Raw genomic sequence first — 15,288 nt, forward strand, 5'->3', positions numbered from 1 at the left:
ACTTTAAGCTGTACTGATGTGGATTTATGCATATATGCATTTCCAAAAAAATCTCACTTTGACATCCATGCAAACTTAACATTTACTTACATATACAAATTTATAATGTCTTGTGTTTGTCTTTTATTTATTGTTACTAATTTATATCTTCTTTGGTTATTATCTTATTGTTTATAGTTACTTAACTTAGAAATGCCTTGGGTTTTTGGTTTCAAACACACAATCTGTTGTATCTTGGCATTTGTTTTTCCCTTTTTTTACTGAATAAGCAAAGAGAGAAATATGAATAAACCCAGGTTTTTATTAATTTCTTTATTTGGTAGAAACAATACACATTAATGAACATCAGTAATGCACACTATCAAATGTAAATATGCCAGATTGTAGAAAAAAATGGAAATTTCCATCTTTAGTCTCTGAGCAGTTAACAGAAAACATCACAATTAAAACTTACAAATAGAACAATAAAACAACACATTAAAAGTATGCATAAAAATACCAGACATTAGAAGGTTACATGACTGGTTTGTGTTTAGCCACTGTTTTAGTTGTGTTTTGAAAGTGGGATTCTCTTATTATAAGTGGTGACTGTTCCAGTATTTAATTCCCTTTTTGTTTTGTTTGTGTGTACTAGTTAACCTGCTTTAACTTCACCTTTAAACCCTGGGTTTCATTGAATACTGTATTTCACAGTAGAGTATTTCAGCATCCTCCAGCACACTTCAGCTGGACAGTGCTGTTGAACGTAGGCGTGTTAATCCAGCTCATGTTTTCCTGTCGTCTGTCTGCTCTCACGGTTGATTACACTGTGTGAGTCCTGAACGGACAGGGCTGTCTGCTGTGAGTCCACGGCTTCGCTCATTAGTAGTGGAGCATGGGCAGTGTATGGCATGTCAGCCCCTGAACGCAGCGTGGAGCCTCTCCATCAGACGGCAGCATGTCAAGACTTTAGACCTTTCAGCATCTTTTTTTGACATTTTACGTTGAGGACTGTTGAGCCGACCCCGGGTACAGGCTTTAACATGGAGCTGGGGAAAGTTCACCTGAATCTAAAGACGCTGCTGCTGACGATGATGATGTTCAAATGGGGTGAGTAGAGTTCTGTTGTTATATTTTCAGTTTAATATGTCTTAATAATAACCAATTCACTGGTGACTCATTTTAGGGTTAGGTTTATTTATGTTTGAGCAAAGTTAAAGATAGTTTTGAACATACACCATTGCCCATAGAGTTAAATAAAATAGTTTTACCTTTTTTTTTTAGGAAAAGATTGTGACAATCTGATTTATTTATGATTTTTAAAGGTTAAAGACTCACCTGTTTAGACTGGCTTTTAACCCTTAGCACTGAGACACTATTAGGTTTTAATCTGTGGTCTCTTTTATCAATGTGTGTTGTGTCCTATTGTTTTATGCATGTTTATGGTATCTGATTAACCTGGTTTTTATCTTATAATTTAATCATGCTTTTAGATGTAAAGCACTTTGGGCTTTGCTATGTTGTCATAAAGTGCTATAGAAATAAACTTTGATTGATTGATTGATTGATTGATTGATATTCTTGATAGATAAAGTGTAACTGGGACTAAGTATGTAATCACTGCACCTGGTCAAAGGTGATATTGGTGTGTATAAATAGGTATAAAAAGAAAAATGTGTCTGAAAACTAAATTATTCCAAATTTATGGGCAAATGTAGAAACTAAAGGATGTTCCCTTTTAATAAATGAAGTCTAATACATGCACTTTGGGCTCTAATCCTAAACAAAACATTCATAATTCTTATTTTAGGAATAGGAGTCAATGAAAAGACCATTTTCCTGATAATAAATTCTGCATTATTATAGCTGATCTGTACTCTGTTGAAGGGAAATGTCAGGTCATGAGTTAATTTCACTTGTTTAAAACCAGTGTTTAATCCCTTTTCTTTGAATGCAACAGGTTACATACTTGGAAAGAGTTCTTACAAAGCCAGAAATAACCATACACTTCAACATGTTTAATAACCAGACTATGTTTCTCGTTTGAGTCTTAATGATTGACTCAACTGGAACATTTTTAACTTCATTCTCATGAAAATCCATACAAGTGAAGTCCAAAACAGGTTCTTCTTCTTACGTCTGAAGTGGAACAGGTCTCAGGAATGCCTCAGCACTCTCACAGATGCTCCATGAATGGTGCACAAGTGTTTTTGGGAGGTGCTTATTGGACTGTTCAGTGCTTTCCCACTACATTAAGAGCCACAGATAGACAGAAACAAGTTTAGGGGCAAATGGGGGAGTCCTTTGTTACTTTCAACAGTGACCATGGGATTTTTTTTAACAATAATTAGAAACCACTAGGATGGATCAGATACTTCACTGGGTATTTTTGGACAAAGGTCTTCACTGGTTTCCTGCAGCTGGTGTGTGATTGGATGATAACGTCTTACAGATGGTGTGACTTTGAAAACACTAGGAGATATTTATTGATGATTGTTACAGGGTCCATTCTGTTAGATTTACCACATGACTGGTTCAGAATTAGAGGCGGTCCTCAGTCATGCATACACAAACAGAGCAAACACGGATGAGATCAGGGAGGAGACTGATGTCTACATGGGTATGAATGGAATCACAGTATTATGTCAAGTAACGACTAGAATGTCTAAAACTCTGAACTCTATGAACTCTGACTCACTGTCAAAAACAAAGACTCTTTTACATTTAACGTTTGTCACATATGTTCAGTGTCTCTTTTAGCTCTTTGGTTGTGTGTTTTAGCACTCAAAGCACCTTTAAAACATAAAATACAAACCTATGTACTCCCAGTTGATGTTACCTGGAAACATACCATTAACAACAATGCATAAAAATGCTGCATAGAACAGAATAGAATAGAATAGAATAGAATAGAATAGAATAGAATAGAATAGAATAGAATAGAATAGAATAGAATAGAATAGAATAGAATAGCTTTATTTTCATTGTAACCAAGGTTCTAATAGTTTGGGATTTTTCATTATAGTTTAGTTTTATTTAGTTTTGACTTTTTTTTTTCTCTAATTCAGTTAGTTTTCAATAGTTTTTAGAGCAGGTTTGTTAGTTTTTATTAGTTTTAATTTTTTTCTAAATGCTTAGTTTTAGTTTAGTTTTAGTATTAATTTTAGTTTTGTCTTATCTTTTATCTTCTTTCGCCGTCGTATTCAAATAAATCCCAGACAGGACTCAGCTGCTTTCTCCCAACTTTAGTCTCCTTGTTTCCAGGTAGAGTGGGGACCAGAAGATGACCCTAAACCCCAAGTGACGACAAGTGACGAATCGTGAAGTGTCGTATGGTGCCGCTAGCTAAAATTGCTTGAGCGAAATAAATCCATTTCGTATCAATCCGACATTGACAAAAGTGAAAACGAAGGGAATTTTATCCACAGTTTTTATCAGTTTTAGTTAGTTTTGTAAGCACACAATACAGTTTCAGTTAGTTATTGTTTTTTTCTTTTAATTATAGTTTTATTTATTTCAGTTAACGAAAATGTTTTTTCAATTCTAGTTTTCGTCATTTCGTTAGTTTTCGTTAACGATAATAACCTTGATTTTAACAAGTACAACAAAATTAATCTGTGCATCAGTTATATACAAACCAACTATAAAAATATACATACATATTAAAAGCAGCTTAAACAAATCAGTAAACAGCTGAAATAAACAGGTCAAAAACAAACAGAAACCATTCACTCACACATAAACATATGTTCTGTCCTTGCACTGATCCCTGGAAATATATTGCACGTCAGATGTTTTATCTGCATTGAGTGTGGTGACTGCTGTTGGAAAAACTTTTCTTAAATATTTACCAACATTCATGAGATTTATTCCTTAAGTATTGAAATTTCATATGAAATTACATATTTACCAACATTCAGTCTAAGCAACTGGATCAAGTTATAGAGAAGTCAGTGCTCCGAGTCAGTCCTATTTAAGGGTGTGTTGTTTGACCTGTAAATGTAGTTTTTGCAGTTTCTCTCCATTTGCACTGTGCCAATGCTGTCCACTCTCCAATATCATTGTGGAATAGGAATACAAGTTCTCTGGATTGTGTGGCTCATTATTTGATGAATCACAGTCATTTTGGGCAGCACTGAGAGCAGGAGGTGACAACAGCAGCTTTGCAAAATAGTTTGAGGAGATAAGTTGCTCTGCTGGAACAACATCATACCGTGGTATTGAAACGACTAAACCAATACAACAGTAAACGCTTCATGAAAAGATGAGTCTTTGTCAAAACGTGCCATGTTCGGCTTGTAGTTGCAGCTCAGAGGTTGCTGGAGAATGACAATCCTGTTACTGGAAAAAGTTGCATATATTCTGGTAGACTACATCCTATGAGTCAGACCACAGCAGATGTAGTAAACACCTCTGAAAACCTGTGGATGTGTTTGTATCTATACAGTGTGGGTTGCCAGATTCAGTCACTGACAAACCCACTCAACTGCTGTTTGTAAAATAGTTATTCTAGTTAATAAGTCAATCCACTGTTTATCCTGTATAGGGTATAGTCTAAATGTCTACAGCAGTGGTTCCCAAACTTTTTTGTTTTGTAACCCCATTTTAACATCACAAATTTCTAGCAACCCCAAATATTCAAAACAGACATATTTTTAGCTAAAATTAATTTGTTTTTGATGGTGTAATAGTTAGCTATACTATGTTGGCAGGAAACCTTAATTTTAGAAGACATTTAGTCCATATAATGTATATTATTATGGACGGAGGCAGAAAAGCCAGGTGTAGATTACTGCACAAAGTGAGAATTTTATTTTCCTTGGTCAGGATATGTACAGTCAGTCCAGCTTGGATTTACAAGGCTGACAATTGATACTGAACAAACAAGAACTCAAACTATGAATTATGAAAGAGCTGCAGCATCTGAAACCGACCACAATGAACATTTGAAAGATAAACAGTACCACAATGCTGCAGTTTCAGACTCACAGTGTGTCATGTCTTTTATGGATTGGGATTGTGTCTCTCAACTCACCATATATTTTTTTATTAGTAAGTTTTTGTTTTTTGTATTACTAGAAATTTCAGGCGACCCCACGTGAGGTCCCGACCACAAGGTTAAAAAACACTGGTCTACAGCTTCTTCAGTCTTCTTCTTCTTCTTCAGTCTCTTTCTAATTTGTTTATCTGTAACTACTTTAATGCTGATTTACACTTGACACACAGCAGAGAGTTTCCTACGACACACTGACCCATCTATCATTCATGGTAATCCAGAGAGCACACACACACACTCACACACAAGGCTGATCCTGACTACCCAGACGTCCTGTAGATGTGACGTGAAGAAAAGCAGATCAGACGCTGACAGCCCAGAGGACAGATGTCTCATTCACCTGACACAAGTCCATTTAATAAAGTCACAGTCAGGTCGTTCTCCAGGCTCGTGCAGATAACCTCAGTGCCCTGAGTGTCGTTACTGCACCATTATTCGCCGTCTGCTTTGTTTAATTATGACAAAGGCCCATGTAGCAGAAGGAAATATTATTCCAGTCTCATACATGTCTCAGCTCAGGTTTACTCAGATCACATGGGTGAAAATCTATGGACTGTAGGAGATAATATAGATATATAGAATCAGGGTTCAGTAATAAGTTCTGTAAAATACAACAGTACATTATTAACCCATACAGGCCCAAACATCCACCTCCGACCCAAAGCATCTACTGATCTAAAATGTTTAATAACTGTTGATGCACTAAGTCTATCAATACATGTAAATAACTAAGATATGATACAGTTTGTCATCGTTTCATGGTCATCAGATATGACCCATTTGGACGTTCAGAGGCTCTGTAGTGAACATGGAAACACCGTCATCGTCTACAACATTGATTCACCAGTAAAACCCATAGAGTTTGATAAATGAAAGTAGTTGTAGGTGCTTGTTTTTATGTTCAGTTAATGATATATTTTGTGGAAGAAGTCTTTTTCCCATGTTTGTTCCAATGTGATTGATTCACCTTTGAATTTACTCTGAGCTTTTATGAATATCTACATAATGATTAAATTAAATATAGGAAAATACCTGATTTCATGTAATGTAATCTCATGTAATGAAAATGCAAAATATACTATGCTAAGTGAATGTGAACTGAGCTGATACTGTGAATAGAAAAACACAGTAATTGGTGTAAGAGGCACCAACAGCACTGTTTAAATATGACAAAAAACTGTGGTCTTTGTTGTTATTTTGTATGTATTCAGGCACTAATAAATAAAGTTATTTGTATGAGGACCAGCTGATTTCACACCCACTTACTCAACAGTGTAAAAAAAAAAAAATTATAATAATATTAAAATTTAACAACATTTATTGCAGAAGATTAAAATTTTTATTTGTCATTTCAGCATATAAAATGCACAGAAACGAAACACGGTACTCAGGTCCCAATTGTCAGCAGCATTCAGTAAATACTATGAAATACTGATAAAAATACTAAAATACTGATTTAAAAAAAAAGACAATAAAAATATCCCCTGCCCCTTTAAAAGTCACCCATAAATAACTAAAATGATTAAAATAAAAAGAAAATAAGTTTTGTGATTATAATACATGTTTTGTTCTTCAATATAATACCTAAACCCCATCTATGGCCAAAAGTAAAAATCTAACCTTCAGCTATAAACAAGCTACATCCCAACTACATGACTCTCAGGATATCTTGTTTATTTATTTACTGATCAGCTCTAACTGTGATGAACAAAGACATACTGTACAACAACACTCTCCCCGTCACACACATCTCCACTCTCAGTGATATCATCCTCTAATCTGTACTAATCTGGACCAGTCTTTTGCCTCTGACCTCCTGCTGACACAGATTAGAAGGTAATTAGCGCATATGTTTTTATTGTCTGGTATTTCAGTAGTGTGACAAACAGAATGGAAAAAACATGTATTATTTTGAATAGTTTTACATCTTAACATTGCCCTTTTTCACCCATATCTTCTCTCCAATACATATATTTATATATTTAGTAGAAAAGGAAAATAAAAAGAACATAATCTGTGTTCTTGGTCACATGTCCCACCACAGTGAACAGACCCACGACACAAAACTAGGCTCATTTAACAAACCTACAAAACCCACATACAGGAAATTCATCTTGAGAGTAGGGATGTAACGATTACCGGTATAACAATAAACCGCGGTAAAATTGCAGACGGTTAGTATTACCGTTTAAAATTCTAATTATCATGATAACCGTGTTTGATTACCGCACTTTTCTGGAGAAAATGCATATGTAAAGATCTGCTTTTATGTCAAATATTTAAGTATAGTTTTAATTTATTACAATGTTAATTTTCTATACCTAATATTTGGAACCAATATTCCCTTTTAAAGTCTTTGAAAAAATTCATTAAGCATCTTTGTGTTATTTATGCAATAAATTATATACATTTTTCAAATTGGATTTTACATATTTTTGTGTGTTTTCTGGCCTTTTATGTTGATACAGTAGGTTAAAGTGAAAAAATAATAGGCAGATGAAATAGATGAAGTTGAGCTGAAAAAAAAAAGATTCCAAACATGGGTATAGTACACATCTGTTTATATAGTATATAAAGGCAAAATCAAAAGTACTGAAAAACAGACAAAATAGGCTCAGACCACTAAGGGTTAATATTTGAATGTTTCTGCCAACAGAAGTTACATTGTGCCAAATTATTTTATTTTATTTATTTATTTATTTATTTATTTATTTATTTATTTATTCATTTTTCAAATTACAACTTGGTTAAATTATTTCAGTGTGTGTATAAGTACTTTTTGAACATTTTGAACACAATTTCAACAATACCACGATAATAATGATAACCGTGATAATTTTGGTCACAATAACCGTGATATGAAATTTTCATATCGTTACATCCCTACTTGAGTGTTACTTAGTTTCTCAACCATTTCTGATACAAAGATGGGCGGTGGGACAGCTCCCCAAAAGTAAAATTAAAACATCGAATCTTCCCCTAGTGGCTGTCTGTGGTATAGGTCACAAGCCCCGCCCCTTAAATTTAGTCACTAGCCGTTTCCTTAAAACTGTAAAACTGTAGCGCAAAGTCTGGCAATGCTGTTAACTTTTTAAAACCAAATCAAACTAGGCTGCAAAGTGTCATTAGACTGTGAAGCAGGAAATTAAAAGTAATCGTAGTAGATTTTAGTATCACTGGCATTTTGAATTGAAAGGGTTTTTTTTTATCATGGATGAGAGCCACACCAGAATTTATTTCAAAAAGTTCTTCCATTTGTCTCGGTGCATTCAGTCTTGCTTTAATATGGCAGAATGCACCTCAAGAATCCATAAAAGCCCTTTAAATTGATGGCAGTTTTAGTGTTTCTGGTTCAATGCTCACAAACTTCTCAATAGAAACATCTCTAAAGGAGTAAAAATTCAACGTACGCATCCAATACATTTTCCTCAGTGGTGATTTTTGTCTATTTGGGTAGATTTGGGCTGATTTATGATTAAGTCATCTTTTTTTATTAGTTTGAGTTTATTAAACTACTAATGATATAAAACTGGGTAATTTACAGCTGATGGCCAATCCTTGTCCATTTACATAAAAAACATGGCTGCTCCTTTAGCCCTGATATTCTATAACAGCAGGAAACTTCATACATACTACTGTTCTTTTCCTTTTTACATTATTAATATACATGTATGTGATGAAATGGATGAAATGCTATAAATTACACTGTAGCATGTTTTCTGCCATATAGTTATTGGGCATATTAAAGGATTGAGCTTATATGAGACATTTTATCCTGCAAATATGCTCCAGCCTTATATATTTTTAGCAGATCAGACTTTCAGCAGTCAATGTTTGTCAGCGAGTTAACGATGTCTGATCAAAAATGACTGAAAGTTGAAGGTATTTTAACAACCTATTACAATAGTGGCTGAAGCTCAAGACACCATCTGCCATTCTTCTAATTTTCTATTTTTTTAGCATCATACATAAAACAGTGTTTAAAAAACAGCAAGAAAAACATATGTTTGATTGATAAGAAATACTTTGAATGTTCTGTGTCAAATTCCAGCAAAACTGAAGATAATATTATTTTTATTTAGAAACACAGGTGACAGAAATTTGCTGTATTTTTACCCATGTAGAACAAATTCCCTCTATGGATCAGGTAGCGACACCAGAAAAGTAGTGAAATTTGAGGTTTAAATGACAGAAGGAGGCAAAGAAGAGGACATAAGGTGACACATCCTAGAGGTTGAAGCTTAAAGCTGTAATCTGTGCAGGTATCCTGCCACCAGGAGATTAGAGGAGCAAAGGATTGGCCCAAAGAGGCCAGAGGGATTACAACATGGAGAGGCTCTGCAGGTCAGGGGGGCCATCAAACCTGCTGAAACCTGATGAAAGAGGGGGAGAGGAGGAGGGAAAGTATGAGGAAGAGTAGAAGAAGAGGGTGCTGGAGTGAACCGTCACAGCAGTTATCAGAATCAGAATACTTTATTAATCCCAGGGGAAATTACTGTGTGTGTATGTAAAGTTCTAAATATACACATATATTTGTCTCTCTCGCTCTCTCTCTCTGTCTTTGTATGTATGTATGTATGTATGTGTGTGTGTATGTGTGTGTGTATTTATATATATATATATATATATATATATATACACACACACACACACACACACACACACACACACACCAAATGTACATATTAAACACTCCATTAAACAAGGTTAGAACAGCAACAGACAATTACTATCAATATGATAATTAAAAGAAATGTAGATAAATAAGTGTGAAAAAATATTGTTGTAATTATAATTATGACACTGTTATCTACTTGAGTTTTAAAGATGGAACTGGGTTCTTTTCAAACTGTAGATGTTTGAAAAGAATAAAGTTGTAAATATAGAATAAGAGTCAACTTCATGTGACAGGTGTCCAAACTCCCATCTGATTAATTATAGTTTATTGTTATGTTGTGTTTGAGGCCAGATGTTTTCTTACTTTGTAATAAGTCATTTCATGCATTTCTGACTTTGTTCTTCTAATATTATGACTGTTTATGGGTCTGTTGTACCTCTCAGTCTGGGTGTCGTGTCTATATTACTTTATGATCTGTTTATTTCTTAACCCTGCTGCTTGTCCTAGTGGCTGGTAGATGATGAGTGGATGGCATGTATAAGTCAACCTAATTGTAATCTGTCCCAAACAGTCATTTCACCTAAGCTGTATTCCCATGTCATTAGTTATTTTTCTCCCTGTTTGACCCAGCAGCCGTTAAGTTTCTTATGCTGCAAACAAAGAATCACCTCCCTGCTCTGTGGGCATGTTTACCCCCCCGTCGTCCTCACATCATGCAGACCGGCTGTTAATCTTAAAGCGTCTGCAGCCACCTGGGCCGGCTCTGGTCCACAGGTGGTTAAAACGCTGCTGGAGCCTGTGGTAATCTTCAAAGTTCAAACACAGTTAGTGTTGGAGGCTCACCTAAAGGAGACGATGCACCTCAAGCCCAATAGGACACGACAACAACCTTCTGTTTCAGCTGCTCAGACCTGAGACCAACTAGAGTAGAGTCATTTTATTCTTTTTGTTTTTATGGGTGTTAGGATTTAACTGAAAGTGTTTGCAAGGGTGACGTTTTAATGAGATAACAGGCCCAGATGATTTTCTTGGGAAATGAACTGCAAAATAATATTAAAGAGTTTGTTGATTTGAGCTGAAAATGGCCATAAAATGCAAATGCAAAATTGTGAATGAGGCGAAGGTGCTTGGTCTAGATGGTTTATTGCATCCTTGCAATGCTCTTGTTGTTACAGTTTTCCTACATCATTAGCTAAACACTAAAACAACTCAAACTAAAAGTAAAGGTTAAAATCTAATTTCATTGTCAGAAATAAAAAGAGCAAGTTGAATGAATGGATGAATTAACTATAATAAAAAGTAGGAAATCAAATCATCTGGTTTTTTTAACACCAGTGTTAATGCAAATAACACTGGTGTTATTTTGCACAATATGAACCTTTAATTTTTGTAAATCATATTTGAGGTCAGATATTCTGTCATCTGACCTTTTTAGATGAACAGTACTGCTTTCAGAGTTAATTTTGGTGGAAAAAAAAAAATCTGAACTAAACTACTCCTGAATATAAAAGTGAAACTAATGCATTCATACTAACTGAAATGAAAGTCAAACTGGAAGATGAATAGAAATAAAAGCAAAGGGAAATGTAATAACTGTAATTATTCTGGTTGGTAGATGAACACCTTTAACAAACACATAGTGTAGTACTGGAGTCCACTTAATCTTCTGTCATCACTACTTTAATCTGTAATTTAATCTGCAGCCTCATAAGAACAGGATCTATTTAAACACATACACACCTGTTCAACTCTTCACCACTGAATAAACAAATAAATGCAAAGAGTGTTCATGTAATTTGGATTAAATATAATTTATGGTCACATATAAACACACACACACACACACACACACACACAGTAGAGTAACATATCAACTGTCAAACAAAGGAGATTTATTTTAACTTGCTCATGTGATTAGTCTTTACATGAATGAACTCAGTGTGTGGGTTAATTAAACCAGTGTCCAGCCCCTTTCTTTACTTCTACAAAAGAATGGAGTCACTTTGATGACTTCACATGATGTCTTCTGGAGAGATTAAGGAACAATGCATACCAGTCATCTGAAAACAACCACAATTTTAGACCGTATTGTTAAAACAGGTACAATCTGTGGGACCCCTGTGTAAAAATGGACAACACTGCAGCAGAAATACACACGGTTACATACAGTCTGGTACAAAAAAGGTTTACAGTGTGTGAATTTTTTAATATGACACTCATTTGAACTATACTAAAGCTTAAAGTTATGCATAATTAAGGTTGTAGGCACTTAAGTCTGTACCATGGCAAGGCAAGGCAGATTTATTTGTATAGCACAATTCATACACAGGGCAATTCACAGTGCTTTACTAAAATGGAAAAGAGACAGATTAAAAACACACAATTATAATTAAAACATAATCAATAAAACATGAATAATAATCAATTAAAACAAAGTAAAAGGTCAGAGTGCAGATAGAACCCATCAACCAAACAGTTCAGATACTGTTGAGGAATGAAAAATGTCTTGTTGCTTGATGCTAAATTAGGATTAAGTCTCATCAGTCAGTGTAAACAGCATGTATTCTTTATACATTTTTATTCATGATATTAGCAGACAACTTGGTAATTTCATTTATTTCATGCTGTAAAACTGGTTTGAGTTGTCAAATCATATAAAACTACAGAACTGAAACAGAAAACTTAAGATTTCACATGAGTTCATTATTGAATATAATGTTAATACTGTCGAATGAGTTCATTCTAATTTAGTATAGGCCTTTTTAGCTTACTGGCCGATAGGCTGTAAATTATTGTCGTCATGCGGCCTCCGGTGTCGTCATTTGTCGTCGTTGTCGTCTGCCGTCCATTACAAAACTTTCAATCGTCTTCTTCTCTGAACTACAATTCCGATTGACTTCAAACTTGGTATACAGCTTCTTTATGATGATGTCAACAAAAGTTAGTGAAATTATTTGGATCCGGCTCTGATTCTGGATTTGGTGCGACTTTGAAAAATTTCCCCATTATAAGAGATAGGAAGTGCCGGTAAGCTACAGGCCCATTGGTCCTATTTTTTGTTCATTGTTCTGGCTTGAAGTCTAAGGACATGAGTGAGTATCTACAACATTAATATGTTAAATTATTTGATGATGAGAATGGGGGTGGGATTAAAAAAGTTTTTCTTCTTCCCACTCCTTTTTGAGTGTAAATGAATGATTTTGGATTTTTTTTTTTTTTTTTACTTGCATGTATTCTGCAAATGCTTGAAATAAACAAATGAATGAATAAATGCATGAATGCATGAATGAATGAGACAAAGACAAACCTCAAACCAAGTTTTCTCCTGATCTGTGCATCTTAAAAATAAAATCTCAGTGACAGATGATATTGGCTTGTGGAAAATGAGTCCAGTATTTACTTAGGAAACTCCTTGCTCTTGGACAGAACCTGTTTCTAGTTTCTTTAAGGGGGGTGGGATGGGGGGAGGGGGGGGGGCAGTGGAGAAACATGTGACACTAAAACAGGAAATCACTGCTCAGTGAACCATCTTGTTATTAAGAGTCTTTTCTGTTAGTGTTAGTTAGCTGTGTGGTCAGGCATTAGCTTGGTGAGTTTCACAATTCAGTCCACTCCACCCCAACCCCATCCTAAGACCAAAGTGGCCATTCCTGGCTCCAAAACAATCAAGGCAGCGATGGCCAAAAGGGGAAACCTAACACTTCTACAGCAAATCACAAATCAATGGATGATGTAAAAGTGGCTGCATGATGTCCATTTCTATTATACTTGGCGAAGAAGGCTCCATACCTTCTTAGCCAAGTTAGTAAGCTTAGTTAAATAGTGAAATTAAGAAAAAAAAAACAAAAAACAAACAAAACACACAAAACATATTACTTGTGCTGTTCAATCTGCCTGGTAAAGAAGACCTGGTGAATCATACTAACTGTGATATAACTTTCCAATGTTGTGGAAAAACTCCAGTACTGACAAACATCAAACAGCAACAGTGACAGCACTAACTATGGCCCTCACAACCACTTCACCTCATTAAATATTCTGTCTTTTTCCTCTACCCCTTCCTCCCTTCCATAACTCCCTTCACTGTTAATATCTTCCACCTCAGTGGGAATTTGGAAACAGGACACTGATCAAAGTGTGGGGGCTGGGAGGCTCAGAGTGGGTAAACTGGGCATTGTGGACGAGTAGAGATTGGCCTAATAAAAAGGAATGTGGACTGATTCCACAGAAGCCTCATAGTATTGGCTGGTGATGGGAGACAGCGTATGTATTGTAAATCCTCAACAAAGTACCCCGCCCCCATTTTAAAGTGTTTAGGCCTACTTTGTGAACCGACATATGCAGAGTCTCCATAGGCTCAGAGTGGCTATTCAGTGAGGATTACACACAGTACAGTCATTATTTGCACCGGCTACACGCTAACTGAGACAAAAAAAACAATAGGAGGTGATACATAAACGGACTAATGGCCCTTGAGGTTCATTAACACAGTGTGGCTTGTGACTGTTGAAACAAAGCTACAGCCCCTGCATAGGACTGTAGTAGTCAGAGTACAGTGTAATAACGTACAATATACGCACAGTGAACAAATGCTATTAACTCTGAAGAGCACATGATTACTAAAGTAAGATTAAAATAAGACTATAAATATTCACAGAAAATGTAGTGGGCACTGTTAGATGAAATACAATACCATGAAGGGCAATGCAACATCTTCAATGAAACTTTATCTTAGATTATCTATTTATGTTTGTCAAATGTTAGAGCCAAACCTAAACTATCACAATAACTACTTGTCACTTAAGTTCGTTAAAATTTGTGGACCCCAGACCCCAAAATTACTTTAATAATAATCTGTTTCTAATTTTTTAATCCTTAATTCTTGACCAAATACTGAATACCATACCATATTTTAGACTTGTGAAACTTTTTAAAAGGTCAAATAAACATTATATGAGTGCTTCTGAGGTGAAACACAATCTAATGCCAAGTGTGAACGGAAGAACTTAGAGCAATCCACTTGTGATCAGATTAAAACTTATTAAGAAGCCAGACCTGGATGGGACTTGAGTTACTAAATTAGGACCTAAATCAAGGTTCACCAGTTGCAGTTTAACAGTTTTAATTGCTTAACTAAATGCATAGTGTAAGACATTCAGAGTGTTTTATTTTTATTTGTATAAATTTGAACAAGTGAAATTTGCAGTTCCATTTCACTCAGATCTATTACTTACTTTTACTTAAAGTCATCTCCTTTTACTTCCTACACTTATACTTATATCTCACATTGTGTTAGAGGCTCCACTGGCCCATCTCAAGGGGTTTCCAAATCATCGTCTATACCAGGGGTCTGCAACCCACAGTTCCTGCACAAGATGTGCTTTTTTTAGGCTCAGTTCCTATGACTTTTATACCAAAAAACATAAGGAACATAAAGGAATTAATAATCATGTTTGACCATCTGAGTTTGCTATTATTGTTGTCATGCTATAACCATTCATACGTTGTTCAACTGTAAGTATGTGCAGCCAGTACACAGAATATAAACAATAATTTCATCGACCAAAATGTGAGACATACGTATACTCCTTAGGACCAGACACAACTAAATTGGTATTTGTTCATAGTCTGTTTC

General features: G+C 35.2%; 1 protein-coding gene across 1 annotated transcript in view; it reads left to right on the forward strand.

Annotated features, from left to right (window-relative positions):
* The first annotated feature begins 795 nt into the window (after positions 1 to 795).
* crb2a (crumbs cell polarity complex component 2a) overlaps positions 796 to 15,288 on the forward strand; it is a 41,032-nt gene continuing 26,539 nt past the window's right edge. The window contains exon 1 of the mRNA XM_030150242.1: positions 796 to 1,089. Within this exon, the coding sequence (XP_030006102.1) occupies positions 1,023 to 1,089 (67 nt within the window). The 5' untranslated portion in view covers positions 796 to 1,022. The remainder of the gene's footprint in view (positions 1,090 to 15,288) is intronic.

Source organism: Sphaeramia orbicularis, chromosome 12, assembly GCF_902148855.1.
Source record: "Sphaeramia orbicularis chromosome 12, fSphaOr1.1, whole genome shotgun sequence".
NCBI lineage: Eukaryota > Metazoa > Chordata > Actinopteri > Kurtiformes > Apogonidae > Sphaeramia > Sphaeramia orbicularis.